The sequence below is a fragment of the Typopeltis vanoorti genome, chromosome 3 (genome assembly GCF_054136105.1).
Source record: "Typopeltis vanoorti isolate ZY-2024b chromosome 3, IOZ_Tvanoo_1.0, whole genome shotgun sequence".
Classification (NCBI taxonomy): Eukaryota; Metazoa; Arthropoda; class Arachnida; order Uropygi; family Thelyphonidae; genus Typopeltis; species Typopeltis vanoorti.
The window spans coordinates 86640435-86657124 of NC_143551.1; the positions used below are offsets into that span (position 1 = coordinate 86640435).

General features: G+C 33.7%; 1 protein-coding gene across 1 annotated transcript in view; it reads right to left on the bottom strand.

Annotated features, from left to right (window-relative positions):
* Cerk (Ceramide kinase) overlaps nt 1-16690 on the bottom strand; it is a 204599-nt gene that overhangs the window by 90574 nt on the left and 97335 nt on the right. The window contains exons 5-6 of the mRNA XM_090390715.1: nt 13951-14171; nt 13672-13824 (exon numbers count right to left, since the gene is read on the bottom strand). Coding sequence (XP_090246841.1) covers nt 13672-13824; nt 13951-14171 — 374 coding nt within the window. The remainder of the gene's footprint in view (nt 1-13671; nt 13825-13950; nt 14172-16690) is intronic.

Consider the following 16690-nt stretch of genomic DNA (forward strand, 5'->3'; position numbering starts at 1 on the left):
ATTTGAGAAGGATTTGTCTTATTTGATTAAAATTTTGCTAGTTAGTAAAAGAAAATAAAGCTTTTTTAGTTATGATTTTTTTGCATGAAACAAACTTAATTTTTTTTCCCAGATCATAGAAATTTGAGATATTAAAATATTTAAATAAATTGCTCTCAAGCAAGCAAAGATGTTCTAGTTAAAATAAATAAAATCCCAATGACTGATTCAAAAGTACAAAGTACATAAGTCTGGAGCTCAGAAGAGGAAACTTAAATCTGAGAGAGAGAGAGAGAGAGAAAATCGAAAGCATCACGAGGTTGTCAATTCATAACCAAATTTTTAAAATCTGAAAATGAAAAGGACATAGTTCCCGGTACTGATCATAGTGAAGATGGTGACAATGTATGTGACATTGAAATCCAAACAGAATATCAGTGTCAAATCGAAACTCATAAAGCAGTCGAAAGTCAAGCGACTGTTATATGTGAACCTCTTGCAACTGAAAAAAAAGCAGTAAGTGAAAAACCTGCAGAAGGAGTGACTATGGAAGAATATGATACAGATGATGCTTCAGTTGCAGGCACTGTTGAAAAATCTGATTTAAATATGATGACCCTAGTATTTGGCCCACAGTAATCTCAAACAACATACAGCAAGAGATAGTACAAACTATCAGCTTTCAAGAATTCCAAAAGATTTATAAGGAATTGCCAAGAGATCTTAGTGGTATGAAATTTCAAGATTTTTTACTCTATATGAAAACGAAAGATGAAAGAACAAGAGAACATTTTCCAAGAGAACAGTTAACACGTTCGCTCCCACGCCACTCAGATAGTTTGTTCCCACACGCCAAGCGCTTTCGTGTCTTCAAGGTCACTACGAGTAATCTCGGAGCCGGCTTATCAGATAGAATTTTGTTTTATACGCCAACTACGAGTAATCTCTTATCACTTCCATCTATATATTACATGTGCTGATGCCAGTGTTTATTGCGTCTAGTTCAGTTTTAGTTTCTAGTCTCTAAGAACCTTCAATTTCCCCATGGCCAGTAAAAGAAAACTTACTGATATAGAAGTAGAAGCTTATGCTAATACGAGCGATGATGAATTTCATGAAATATTTGGTTCTGATTCCGAAGATGATCCCACAGGCGACTCTAGCGGAGACTCCGATGATGAAGAAACTTTTGAAGATGAAGTTAGCAACCAGCCAAATACATCAACAACAACTTATTGGGAAAATTCAGAAGAAGAGCCCCCACAATTTGACTTTGTTGAAACTGCAGGTTTTAAAATTGACACTGGAAATTTCAGTATCAAAAGGTTAGTTGAACTTTTCTTTTCTGAAGATTTTCTCACAATTTTAGTAGAACAAACCAATTTATATGCTTTACAAAATATTGAGGAAAGCCGAGCGCAGTTCAAAAATAGTCGAAGAATTTCTAACTGGAAAGCAACAGACATACCTGAAATGAAATTATTTCTTGGACTTTTACTTCATATGGGTCCTTGTAATTTACCGTCTATTGAGCATTATTGGAGTACAAATCAACTTTACAATTTGCCATTTTGGCGCTCTAAAATGAGCCGAAATCGATTTCAAATTTTATTGCGTCATTTGCATTTCGCAGATAATTCCCAAGCAGCTAATGATAAATTGCACAAATTAAGACCAGTCCTAGATCATTTTAATAGTGTAATGCGAAATTGCTACACACCAGACAGAAACTTATGTATTGATGAGTCAATGGTGTTGTGGCACGGTAGACTGGCATTTCGGCAATACATAAAAAATAAAAAACATAAATATGGTGTGAAATTCTATGAACTATGCAAATCAAATGGTTTGGTGATAAAAATAAAAAGTTATACAGGAAAATCTGAATCCTCTTTAGCAAAAATGGGTCACGCATATGATGTTGTATTCCACTTGATGGAAGAATATTTAAACAGGGGTTATGTATTGCATATGGACAATTTTTTTAATTCTGTAGCTCTAACAGAATCGCTTACCAACAGAAAAACGAACGTGTGTGGAACGCTGAGAAATAATAGGAAAAAGAATCCACCAGATGTTATTCAGAAGAAACTAAAGAAAGAGGAATTTGTCTGGCGAAGACGAGGTCCTGTTGTAGTCAGCAAATGGAAGGATAAGAGGGAAGTCCTTTCCATTTCAAATATGCACAAATTTGAAATGGCTGAAGTGCAAAATCGGAATGGTAAATTTCAGTTAAAACCAAATATTGTTAGGGATTATAATTTGGGTATGTCAGGCACCGATCTTTCTGATCAAATGCTTTCATACTATTCCACCTTACGAAAGACAATTAGATGGCCAAAGAAATTGGCAATATGCATTTTTGAGGTATACATTCAAAATGCGCATAAATTTTATAACATGATTACTTGAAATGCAATGTCTGCATTAAAATTTAGAGATCAATTTATCTCAATTTTTGTTGGAATGGATGAACTTACAGCAACAGAGAATATCAGGATTTTCATTATTTGAAAATTTTACCACCAACAGAAAAAAGAATCACCCGACAAAGCCATGCTGTCTGTACAAGAAATAAACGTAGACGCGAAACACGTTATTATTGTCCTGTTTGCCAGGAAAAAGCACCATTGTGCACGGAAAATTGTTTTAAAATGTACCATTCTTAATTTGAATAAATTGTTACTTTTTATTTTACTGAGTGCTTTTTATTTCATTGATTGGTTTTTATTTTTATTGATTTTACTAGTTTTAAATTAATTTACAAATTACAAGTTATACTACGGATTAACTCGCGCTTGGCATAGGAGGTTGGTAATCGACATACGAGTATACTCGTAGTTGGCATCTGAGGCACATACACAATATACTATATTTTAGTTGAAATTATTTCCCTTCTACCAAGCCCCCAGACATGCTCTCCGCTTTATTCAGAATCCAAGGGTCCAAATTAAGGTAATTATAAAAAGGGATAACTCGTCTTTGGCATAGGAGGTCGGTAAATCGACATATGAGTATACTCGTAGTTGGCTTGTGAAGCTCATATATGAACTACAAGTATACTCGTAGTTGGCAGCGAACGTGTTAACATGGGGTGTATCGAAAGAAAATCTTTATTGTCTACTATGTTCGTATTTTTTGTGACTCTAATAACGAAAACTTAAGCAGTTTAGCCCAAGAAGGATTTTCGCCAAGAAATAAACATTGGAAAAAGTTATGGTATGTTGCCTCTTCATGAAAATAGTGACGAACACAGAAAACAATATCTGGATTCGATAAAGGACATGGATTCGATAAAGACTTACAACTACAAATTCAATATGAAACAAATAAGTGGAGAGCACTTCTGCAATGGATTGTAGATGTAACGTTATTTTTATCATCCAGAGGTTTAGGTTTAACATTCCAAGGAGAGAACACGAAGATTGGAGATGTTCATAATGGGAATTTCTTAGGTATATTAGATATAGCTAAGAACGACTTAATCCCCTAGCAATTTTGTGCATTGAAAATGATTTGGCTAAGCTTTTGTGTTATCATTTAAACCAATTGATCCTAAACCCTATACAGCAATGTGTTGTCCTTAACCTGAGCGACAGGTAGGGGAGGCCTGCCAAAAATCTTGGCCTGGGGGCCTGCTTCAGGATCTGGGGACCCCTGCCCATTGTAGAATGGTGTGGAGATCAGTGTTTAGGGATTTTATTGTAAATAATCTGAAAACTTAGCATATTTGAGCACTGGAGGGTTTGTCTTATGAATAGGATGAAAGATGAATGGAGAGTGTAATTATAATTTCTTCTAGATTAAACTGATAGAGTCCCTTAACTCCTTTCTTTTAGTGTTACACGGTGATCAGCATTCATTTTGGAAATTATGGACTTAACTGTGTTATAAATAACTCTTTTAATATCCTGACGTTTCGATCTTCATATTAAGGTCATCATCTGGAGCATATACAAATATACAGGATAAGCTAAGTTACATTACATACAGTAAGCTAGAGAAACAATGAATTGATCACAAGTTATTCTACTGGCATGACCTCTAGTGAAAAAAAAAATTATAAACTACATCAAGCCAAATTCTATTTCTGGATGACATGAATAAACATTCTTTCTTACAGATATTTTCTTTCAGTAACAACAATGTCCTGCTTTTAGCATTACAATTGTTATTTTTGATTTAGGATCCTGGATTTTCTACAGTCCTGTTTATAGTTGCTGTTAGAGAGAAAGGTTCAGTGGGTCGAATATATCCTTCCATATGTTTGGGATTTTTTAGACCATCATTATTGTTCAGATTGGGGTGGTTGGCAACAATCTCACAAGGCTCCTTGAATTTGCGTTCATACCATGTTTTGGTGTGATGTAGACAACTAGTGCTTTTCCAGTCAATTCTATGTAAGGTGTTTGGGGCATTTTGATGTGTCGTTTATGTTCTTTTTGTCTGATAGGAATTGTGCGTCCTGTTTCTTCTATATATGGTATGTTACAAGTGCAATAAATATGGTATACTCCAGGGTGGGCCAGCAGAGGGAGTGGGTCTTTGGATGAGTTGAGTAAGCTTTTTAATTTTGCAGGAGGTTTAAAGGTGGCTTTGAGGTTGTATTTTTGTAGTACTCTGTTTATTTTATCTGATGTTCCTTTAATGTAAGGAATGGTTATAGTTCTATTGTAGTCTGGTTTGTCTTTGTTTTTTATTGAGATCTTGTAGAGAATTTTGTTAAGTGTTTTGGCTGTACCCATTTTTTTTGAAAAGTATTGCTGATAACTTTAAATTCATCTTTCAGTGCCTGTTCACTGGAGCAGATCTTCAGAGGGCTGTTTTTTAGAGTATTAATGACACCTAGTTTTTGTGTTGGGTGGTGGTAGGAGTTTGTGTGTATATATTGGCCAGTATGTGTCGATTTCCGGGTAAACAGTAAAGGAAAGATTGCCAGAAGGAAGACGTGTGACATCTAGAAACAGAAGTGTGTTCTGTTTTCCAATCTCAATTGTGAACTATATGCATTTGTGTCGTTTGTTTAAGTGGCTAAGGAATGTGTCTAGTGTCTGGCAGTCATGGGACCAGATTGCGGAAACATCGTCAATGTATCTAAGCCAGACTTTGGGTTTTAAAGGAGAGGAACCTAAAGCAAGTTGCTCAAAATGTTCCATATAAAAGTTAGCAATAGGGGGGGGGGATAATGGCAAGCCCATGGTTGTGCCTTCTTTTTGTAGGTAGAAAGCGTTTTGCCATACAAAATTACCCGAATGCAATACACGTGCAAAGAGCACCGTGATATCTGGAGGGAATTTGTTCTGTAAAAGAAGGATTGTGTCACTGATTGGAACATTCGTAAAGAGGGCAGAGATGTCAAAACTGACTAATAAATCATCTTTTTCTAATGTAATGTCTTGGATGATGTTTATGAAATGTTGTGTGTTTTTCTTATAGGAGGGAGAATGACCTACCAACTCCTTGAGTGTTGCCGCTAATTTTTTGGCTAAGTGATAATTCGGGCTATCGATCCCATCAACTATAAGCTGGAGTAGTGTGTTTTCTTTATGTATTTTCGGTAGCCCGTAATTCTTGGGGAACAAGCGTAGTGCAGAAATAGTTTTTTTGACAATAGGACCATGTGGTAATTGACTTAAGTAGTTTCTCTGTTTTCTTTTTTATTCTATTGGTTGGGTTGTAGTTAATGAGTTGGTACGTGTTATTGTCTGAGACTAGCAGATTCATTTTTTCTACATAAATGGTTCAGTTTAAAATAACGGTGGCACTTCCTTTATTGGCTCTAGTTATTACGATGTTTGGATTTGACTTAAATGATTTTACTGCTCTTAATTAGTGTTTTGTTAAGTTGCTTGTTATTGTTTTGTTATGATTTAAAATGTTGGTGGTTTCTAAACGTATTTTGTCTGCTATGTTATTTGGGATGAATCTTAAGTTTTTTTTATGTTACAAATAAATTCAAGTTTGTTTATCGACTTGGGTGCTACGGCAAAATTTAGCCCTTTATTTAATACCAATAGTTCGTCTTTGTTTAAAGTGTGGTCAGATAGGTTAACTATGTTACTGTCACCTGTGGGCAATCGGTGGCTCCTGTTGTTTCTTGCTTCTGATTGGTTGTTATCGTTCACTGTGGAGAAATTTGAATATGGCGGCTGGTTTTGTCAATCTTTTAGTCTTTGAAATTTGGAAATTAGGTTTTCTTTCTTCATTTGGAGGATATGATTCGCCATGTTGTCTGTAATCTAGAGGTCATGCCAGTAGAACTTGTGATCAATTCATTGTTTCTTTAGCTTACTGTATGTAATGTAACTTAGCTTGTCCTGTATATTTGTATATGCTCCAGATGATGATCTTAATATGAAGATCGAAACGTCGGGATATTAAAAGAGTTATTTATAACACGGTTGTAAAGTTCATAATTTCTAAAATGAGTCCCTTAACTCCTTTTAATCCCTAAATCTAGCAAATGTTGGAATAACTTTTAAATCACAACATTTTTGGAGAAAGGCAATCTGAAAGGAAGCTTACCTTATAAAACTAATAATTTTCCTAACTTGCCTGTTAGTTTAGCAAATTCTTCCCCATAAAAAGGATAATATGTTTAATCTTTTAAAAAAAAGGTAGCTGTGACATAAATAGCTTCTTTTTAGCCTTTCTTTGTCCACTGCAGGACATAGGCCTCCCCAAACTTCTTCTATTTTTTCTTCTCTTTTGTCTCTAACCACAATTTCACTGCTCAGCTTGTCTGGATATCATCTCTCCATCTTTCTTTTTCTCTGTCTACCCATTATTCCATTATGCCATTCCATTATCAATCTTGTCCACTTTTCATCTCTCATTCTCCCTATATGACCAGCCCATCTCCATTTTGAATTTTTTTTTTTTTTATAACTACGTTTGTAACTTTGTTTTATAGGCATAACTATAAAACAAAATTACATGATAACCACAATAATAAACTTTAATGAAAGTACAATGATTTAATACTGAAAATAATAGCACATCATCATCAGTGTGTGGAAACAACAAGCAAATCAAAGAACAGAAAAAACATGAGAGACTATTCAGTATCATCTTAAATCAACATAAATACTGATAAAGCAAGGCCCTACTGTTTTCGTAAGGGAATCAACTACTGGATCAACCTTCAATTCAAAATCAACAGAATTCAGAATAGGCACAATCAATATAAGAAGCATCAATGGAAAAGTAAAGAAACCGACAGAAGAATTAGAGAAGGACCACATTGATATAATTGTTGTAAAACGAAGAAAGAAGACAAAAACAAGCAAGATCTTTCTAAATAACAAATACAACATGTTATATTCAGGCAATAATGATCAGGGAAAAGAAGGAGTAGGAGTGGCTATAATATCAACAAAAAACACAAAGATAATCTTAAATGGCAGGCGGCAGTATATCAAGCAGAGACATGTAGACAAACTGGCCCAGTTGGCCAAGTGGTTAGTATACCTACTCTCCAACCAATAGGTTGTGGGTTCAAATGTTAGTGTGAGCATGGATGCTTGTGACTGTATTTAGGTGGGAGAGGAATTTCATAGCCCAGTGTAAGACCACTGTCCCACTTATTGGAGGCAGGAAGTGGCTCGAAAAAGTTTCATGTTTGGTCTCTAAAGCAGAGTTTCCAGACTATGTAAAAAAAAAAAAAAACAAACAACATATATTTGCTCTTTTAAAGATACTTGTGCTATAGAATTACTATTAATTATTTACATGTAAACACAAGGAATAAGTAATACTATTTATTTAGATAAAGCCAAATATTTCATAAAAATTACAGGCCATCTTCAGTGGCAATAACAGTTTATTAGAAGGTAGAACGCCAGCAATGGATTGGTTTGAAACAGAAAGAGCTGTGTGATGTTATACATACAACACCATAATGGTATAACTGCGAAACATAGGTTAATCATCGATAACTTATTAAAAAAAAAACTTTATTGATGTGTTATTCTGATAAGACTTTCTCATATTTTAGATAAAGATAGGCAGTCATTCCAATTCAAGTTTGGGTGGTGTAGCAAGAACAATGAAGTAAGTGAGTTTCACACCAAAGAATATTGTGTTCTGTGTCTATCTCGTGGTAAGCTAAGCTCTATTTATGATTTTCTGTAGCAAATATGAGATTGATGTTCTCGTATTCTCTTTTCTATTGAGCATCCAATTTGTCTGAAGTAGGATAGCTAGCAATCATAAGGAACTTGGTATACACCAGGAAGAGACAAAAGGGAGCATTTATCTTTTGAAAAGGGAAAAAACAAGTTGATAATTTATTGTGTGTATATATGTATAACATCACGCAGCTCTTTCTTTTTCAAATTAGTCCATTGTTGGTGTTCTAACTTGTAAAAAATTGTCATTACCACAAAAATGGCCTATAATTTTCTGACTGAAATATTTAGCTTTATCTAAATAAATCTTTATCTAATCATGATACTTATTCCTTGTGTTTATGTGTAAATAACACTGGCCAACAAAAAAAAAATTTTTTTCTACTGATTATGATCTGACACTTGTTTTTTACTAATTTGGGTGTGCTGATTTCAAATATCAAACCCCATTTTTCTCTATCACGTCAGGTTTTTCCTCTATGGCATTTTCTTTTTGCTAATTTGTAAGTTTTTGATAGTTTTAAGGAGGCAGTACTATTTAGAGGATCAAAAAAATCGATTTTTTAATATTATTTTCTGAAAGTATGTACATTTTTTTAAAAATCTGTTCCTAACTTTTTATCAAGAAATTCGAAAAATTGCCGAAGTATAGCCTATTATTCAAAGCGGTGCGCAGATCAGAATCGGAGTGCTCACCACTCTCGCTTGTTAGTAAACGCATAAATGCGTAAGAACCTGCAACGGCACATACTAGCGCTTTGAATGTGAGAGAGGCCGAAAACCGACCTAATACATTTAGGTGGTGATGAAAAGTAGGCGATGACAACTGCCTAAAACAAACGAATGCTGTATGCGTCATAGCGGACAAAGATATGCATCATAGCGGACAAAGAACGATCGAAATCAGTCAATCGTTAATCAATCGTGAAAGTATGATGAGCGCTTATAACGTTTCAATAAAGTCTCTGGTTTTTTTTGTCTTGTTAATTGCATGTTAGTCGGCAGTGAAGAAAATACATCATGTCTACTACTCGAAAATGTGTCAATAGTGTAGATTCCTTCTGCTACATTTGTGGCAGCTTTACTGTTCCCAGTCAAAGGACAAATATCACTGATTTCGTTAAGAAAGTGTACTTTGCATAGTTTGAAGTAAAACCTGCAGATCAGGACAATTCATGGGCTCCAAATAAAGTGTGCAAGTCATGCGCAGAAAATTTACGACAGTGGAGCAAGGGAAAATGCCAAAAATTAGCTTTTGGCATTCCAGTGATTTGGCGTGAACCGAAAAATCACGTAGATGATTGCTATTTTTGTTTAGTTCAGACTTCTGATTATAATAAGAAGAATAAGAAAAAAATTGTGTATCTAAATCTCGACTCAGCAATTTGGCTAGTTGCTCGGTCCAATGAAATAGCTGTGCCAATTTATAAAGGACTTCCTTTACTTGAGAACGAGCATGATTGGGATATGTCAGATGTTCTTGAGGAGCAAGACCCGGATGTTGATTTAGACGATGAAAATTTAATTTCTAGTTCTGGACCGCAACGTTTTACTCAAGCAGAATTGAATGACTTAGTAAGAGATTTGGGCCTATCAAAGGAATCATCAGAATTGTTAGCTTCAAGATTAAATGAAAAAAACTTGCTGGAGCAAGATACGAAGATAACTTTTTATCGTAGCAGGGAAAGTAATCTTGTACAATATTTTAAACACGAGTGTGGGTTTGTTTACTGTAACAATGTGTGAGGTTTACTAACTGAAATGAGTGTTGTACAATATCATCGAAATGAGTGGCTTTTATTTATCGACAGTTCAAGCAGAAGTCTCAAGTGTGTCTTACTACACAATGGGAATGTATATGGCTCAATTCCTATTGGCTATTCAGTCCACTTAAAGGAAACGTATGAGGACATTAAAAAGGTTCTGAAGTTATCAAAATATACAGACCATAACTGGATCATCTGTGTGGATCTTAAAATGGTGAACTTTTTACTTGGCTTTCAAAGAGGATATACAAAGTTTCCGTGTTTTCTATGCTTCTGGGATAGTCGAGCTAGAAACTAACACTGGAGTCAGAAACATTGGCCTCTTAGAATATCCTTAAATATTGGAGAACAGAATGTTATAAATCAACCTTTAATCGACGGAGAAAAAATCATTTTTCCACCTCTACACATCAAACTAGGTCTTATAAAGCAGTATGTTAAAGCTTTAGATTTACAAGATGACTGTTTCCAATACATATGTGAAAAAATTTCCACGACTTAGTTATGAAAAAAATTAAAGCCGGTGTATTTGATGGACCACAAATTAGAACTTTAATGAGAGACCCAAATTTCATCAACTCTATGAACGAAATTGAGAAAGAGGCCTGGACTTCATTTACGATAGTTGCGAATAATATTCTTGGAAACAAAAACTCATGCAATTACAAAGATCTAGTGGAAACAAATGCTTGAAAATTTCCAGCGCCTAGGTTGCAACATGAGCATAAAGCTTCATTTCCTATACAGTCATCTTGATAGATTTCCCGAAAATTTAGGTGCTGTAAGCGATGAACAAGGCGAAAGATTTCATCAAGACTTAAAAACTATGGAAGATCGGTACCAAGGAAGAAGTGATTCTCACATGATGGCCGACTACTGTTGAAGTATTCAAAGGGATTGCCAAAACAGAACACACAGCAGAAATTGCTACAAACAAAAATTTATTCCCTGAAACTCATATGTAAGTAAAATTGTTATTTTTTTTATAAATATTCTTGTAATTTTTAATGAATATTGTTAAGTAGTTATCTAATTATTGGCCTCTGTCTTGCATTCAAAGTGCCAGTACGTACCATTGCAGGTTCTTATGCATTTATTCGTTTACTAACAAGCGAGAGCGGTGAGCGCTCTGATTCTGATCTGCGCACCGCTTTGAATAATAGGCTATATCTTTGGGAATTTTTCCAATTTCTTGATAAAAAGTTAGGAACAGATTTTTAAAAGTACATACTTTCAGAAAATAATATTAAAAAATCGATTTTTTTGATCCTCTAAATAGTACTGCCTCCTTAAAACTATCAAAAACTTACAAATTAGCAAAAAGAAAATGCCATAGAGGAAAAACTGACGTGATAGAGAAAAATGGGTTTGATTTGATATTTGAAATCAGCGCACCCAAATTAGTAAAAAAACAAGTCTCATATAAAAGTCAACAAAAATTGTGTTGGACTATGTAATTAATAGTAAACTATATATTGTATCTAAAAAAAAAATTGATAAAAATGTACCATAGGTTTGCAAATAAGCTTTCATGGGTGAGAGCAACATTAAAAAAAAAAAATCATCAAAATGAGGAAATGGACAATTAAACTTAATTGCACCTATGGTTTAACAAGAATTTTTCAAATTGTTAGAGAAGGTTGATATGAAAAAAGGAAAAGTTTGTCCATGGTGGAGATTTAAACCCAGAGTAGGAAATGAATATTAGATGTATAGAAAAGTTTTGATAAAAAATTAGAGAAAAGAGGAACGCTAATAATGGTAAGTACCTGCTTGCTGGATTTCTGTTCAGAATACGGACTAGTTATTAATAACACTGCATTCCAAATTCACATGGAGAGAAGAAAAAAAGAAATAAGAAAAATCTCTGACTATGACATTGCTTATACTTTGAAAGATTGCTAAATGATTGCTGCATCATCAAGCAGTGACAGAACAGTAATAGAAAATATTCAGGAGGAATGCAATCAGGAATACATAAATATTTCAGGTAGAAAAAGCCATAAAAAAACTGAAAATGTGGAAAGGCCAATAGTGCACCCTTGTCTCACCTGATTTTACATCATATAATCTTCTTCTACCTCCTTCAATTTTAACTGCAGACTTATGATTCAAATAAAGACTGTATTGCTCAACACAATGTCTCTATTTACACCAAATAATTGTAGTGTTTTGATCAGATCTTCTCTTGGTACCCTGAATGGACAACCTAAAGAACATTTCAGCTAATTCACTAAAAAAAAGTGAAGATAATAAAGACATCAGAAAAAGCATCAAATAATCAGTATACAACGGTGTTCAAACCAATTTTAACTTATGATTTGAGAGGGTGGTTAAAAACATAGTGATTGATCAAAGACTGTAGCTCATAGATATGAGAGCTCTGAGAAAAACTTATTGGAGTGAACATATGGCATCAATGGCAGAATCATAGTAAAAATGAAAACATTAAGAAGGAACTTGATATTGTCAATATTCAAGAATGTGAGAGGGTACAGCAAAGCTAATCTCAGGTAGTATTGGTCACCTAAACAGAATGAGAAAGGAAAGACTAGCAAAACAGATGTTTGATGAACAGCATGGAAGTAAAATGATGAAGAAGACCAGATGTAAGTGGATCAATGCAATTAGGAGTGCCTTAGAACAGCTTCCCAAACTTATGGATGTAAAGGGCCCCTTTGGAAAAATTAAAATATTCACGCCCCCCCCAATCGGGGGGAAAAATTAATAATACAGACATATTATTATAATTATTGTATGTATAATTCAATACTCAAGAAGTCGATTGTTTTTCCTTACTCATTCAAAAACATAAGATCCAGCATTTCCATAAATGTAGTTCAGTATTTAATTAATCGAAATTATTCGAAATATCTTTATTCCTCCATTGATATTTTGGCATCCAGATATATTGCGACTCATATCTACGATGAACATGCCAAAAATTTTAATAAAGTTTAAAATGTTTTAAGACTAAGTAGATTTTTTTTTATCTTAAAAGAAACGTTTCATGTGCTTGTACTGCAAATGTACAATAACAATATATCTATCTATCTATATAAAAATATAAGATAATGTTTAAGTTAATATAAGCAACATACACAGCAAATATTGCAAAAATCAAATGTAAATATTACATTTTTAGCATCTTACATACAAATTTGACATGGCACATTCTCTTATATTTTTATATAGATAGATATATTGTTATTGTACATTTGCAGTACAAGCACATGATACGTTTCTTTTAAGATAAAAAAAAACTACTTAGTCTTAAAACATTTTAAATTTGTTTTCATTATTCCACGGCCCCCCTCAACAAAAGTAACACCTCCAAAGGGGCCACGGCCCACATTCTGGGAAGTGCTGCCTTAGAAGACTAAAATTTAAGATATAACAACACTGGGTGCTGATAGTTAAAACTAATTTGGAGGAAAACTGATGACAGGAAGTTAGTAATAATAAACTTTGCATATATTATTATCATAGTATTTGTACACCCCCCTTCAGGCCATATATCAGGAATTTGATGGATAATTATTTCTTAATTATAACTTTACGCAATTATAATTATAAATACTTTTGTTTGCTATAAGGAGTGTTTTGGGTTTTTAACTTGTAGCATGTCAAAATGAAATGCAGTTAGCATCTTATACTTTTGACTTAATTTCATAAAAAATAACTTATAGAGAAAGCTAAAAAATATTTTCAGAGCAATGTTGCACTTATAATATCTGATGTATTTTATCAAAAATATCTATTTGATCTAAATAATAACACTTAATGAAAATACATACCAGACCAATCATATCTCTTTGGTCCCATCCACCGATGTTTTTCACTATCTAGCAAAGTATCCCCAAAATAGCCATAAGAAAGAAAAGATGTAGCAAACCTTAACAGATTCCCATCATGATGCACTCCACAGACATCAATCCCCAATGTATCTCCTATTTGAAATAACAGATTTCTAATTTTAATGTGTTACTATTATGATCATTTACATAAGAAAAAACATGTCAACTGGTTTCAGTCAAAGGCAATAAATGTAATCTATAATTTTCAATTTAACTTACCCATGATAATAAGAAGAGTTGATGTAACTGGGTCATTTGTTCCAGTAGTTGAATGAGCTACTGCATCAGTAGACCCTGCAGGAATGACACCTAATGGAATTCCAGGAGATTTCAAAGTACCATACAAATCATTAACATCTTTCCCATTATTTTGTTGAGTCTGAAGCAGCACACCATTCAATAACTCACTAAACATGCCATCACCACCAACACAGATTATCCTAGATCATAGACAAAAAAAAAAGCTTGCATTTTTATAGATTTTTATAACTTGTGATATTAAACTTATGTACAATTTACAATGCAAAAACTACATATGAGAAGAGAGAAGGATTTTACTGATCTGAAATAGCTGCAATTATAAACTTTGAGAATTACTATTGTAGAAAGACTGTTTTAAAGTTTAGAGAGGAAAGGAAAAGAATTAAAAGCTAGTTCAGTGGATACAAAAGGAAAGACTAGCAGAACAGATGTTTGATGACAGCATGAAGAAGTGGATCAATGCAATTAGGAATGCCTTAGAACAGTGCTTCCCAAACTTATGGATGTAAAGGCCCCTTTGGAAAAATTAAATTATCCCCCCCCCCCAACGAAAAAAAAAATTGTAATACAGACATATTATTATAATTATTGTATGTATATTCAATACTCAAGAAGTTGATTGTTTTTCCTTACTCATTCAAAAACATAAGATCCAGCATTTCCATAAATGTAGTTTAGTATTTAATTAATCAAAATTATTCGAAACATTTTCATTCCTCCATTGATATTTTCGCATCCAGATATATTGTGACTCATATCTACATATCTTTACATATCATGACCAGATGTGGCTCAGTTTTTTTTTTTTTTTTTTTTTTTTTACAGACCTTATAGAAAGATTATGGATGTCAGGTCAAATGAACACTCTACTGAAGAACCTGCAGAAAAAGAGCAAAGCAGAACAGGCAGTATAATATATAACAGAAATTGCGTCAGTTACAAGGTTTATCTCTCCCAAACAGAATTGAGAATTAAAATTTTATTTTTACAATGTTTTACATGCTCTACCTCAAATGCAGACTAAATATCTTGAGGTTGTAAGTACAGGAATACCTCGATTACTGCAGTTATTGTTGCCACGAAAAATACCACAATAATCGAATTCGCGATAAATAATGCATGTAAAATGGGTGATCAATGCCAAGGATTTTTCAAATCTATTAATTCAATTTCATATATATCGAGTAAAAAAGAAATGTGTTAAACGTGATAAGTAAAAAATGAAGGTTCATTTAGAAAAACAAGATTATTCTTTCATCTTTATTTATATATAAGAAGTACATACAGTACATACAATTATTCTTCCTTTGATAAAAATTGGTGTAGAGTTGTCTGGTGGAATTTTTTCTTTCTTTTTTCTTCATATAAAACTCGGTAGCAACGGATGGAATTTTCAATTTCTTTAAAATTCCATCAACTTTAAAAGTTGAAAATTTTTCTTTAAAATTTTCAGCAATTCTAAACATTTTGTTGATTTCTTTGAGGGTAAATTCCTTCGGTGCCAAGTCAATTTGTTCGTCATTATCATCGATTTGAGCATCGTAAGCACGTTCTCTCTCAAGGTTAATTAGGTCTTCATCATCCAGCTCCTTATCATGTGACTGAAGCAGGTCCTGAACATCACCTTTTTCAATTTCTTTTAGTCCTAGATCGAAGCCCTAGAGTTTGCAGCGTGGTCTAAAATATGGCGAACAGTTGATTCATTTAGACCATACTCTCTTGCAATTTTGGCTTTGGTTATGCCTGCTTCATACTTATTTATCATATGCAACTTATCTTCTAAGCTGATCACTCTACGTTTCTTCTTGATAGCTGTAGACTTGAAATCATCCTTGTTTCTTTTAGCATTCATTGTAGGGGTAAATAACAAGAGAAATAAATATCCACATGTACTTCAGGCAAGGGCAGATAGTTACTGGTAAGTGGTGAGAAGGCACCGTCAGATAAAAACGAAGTGCTACAAGAGAGCGATACCCGGAGAGTGGCGACTTGAACTGGTTGCATATGTAGTGGGCTACATCTCACGGCCACGATAATTCGAATTTAGAGCACAATAATTGGAATTTTGGTATCAAATAATAAACCGTGATAAATCGAGAATCGCGATAGTCGAGGTATGGGTTTGGGTTTTAGTGACAGTTTTATGGATATAATGCACCAGATTGCAAATTAAGATAACAAGTAACAAATGTTAATTGTAAAAAAAAAACTAGCCTCTGACCTTAGCCAGCCACAGAGTAGCTGTGGCTGGCTAAGGTCAAAAGCTAGTTGTCCACTAGTCTTCAAGAAGCTAGAGCTAAATTAACCTGCCTACTTCCTTTGGGTAATAAATGGCACAAATTTGATGATTCAGATAAAATCCTGCTGAGCTTGGGCATATTTGTAAAATGCATTAAAGGTATTAACATAATATATACTCATTAGAAAAATAAGATTAATATTAAAATATGAATGGATCATTATAACAGAACTGTTGTACTTGCATACAGTTATACATTAATAATCATCCCTCAACAGAAAGAAGGGTGCAAGATGACAGCATCCTATGCAGTGCTGAGCAAAACAGCTTCTACCTAATAGACAAGCCTGGGTGTTGAACATTATTCATAACTTATTCTAAAAACCCTTACATACAGAGCTAGAGCTATTTGTTCTAATGATGTTGCTCTTTCCACAGAACTTAAAATATCTTCACCAT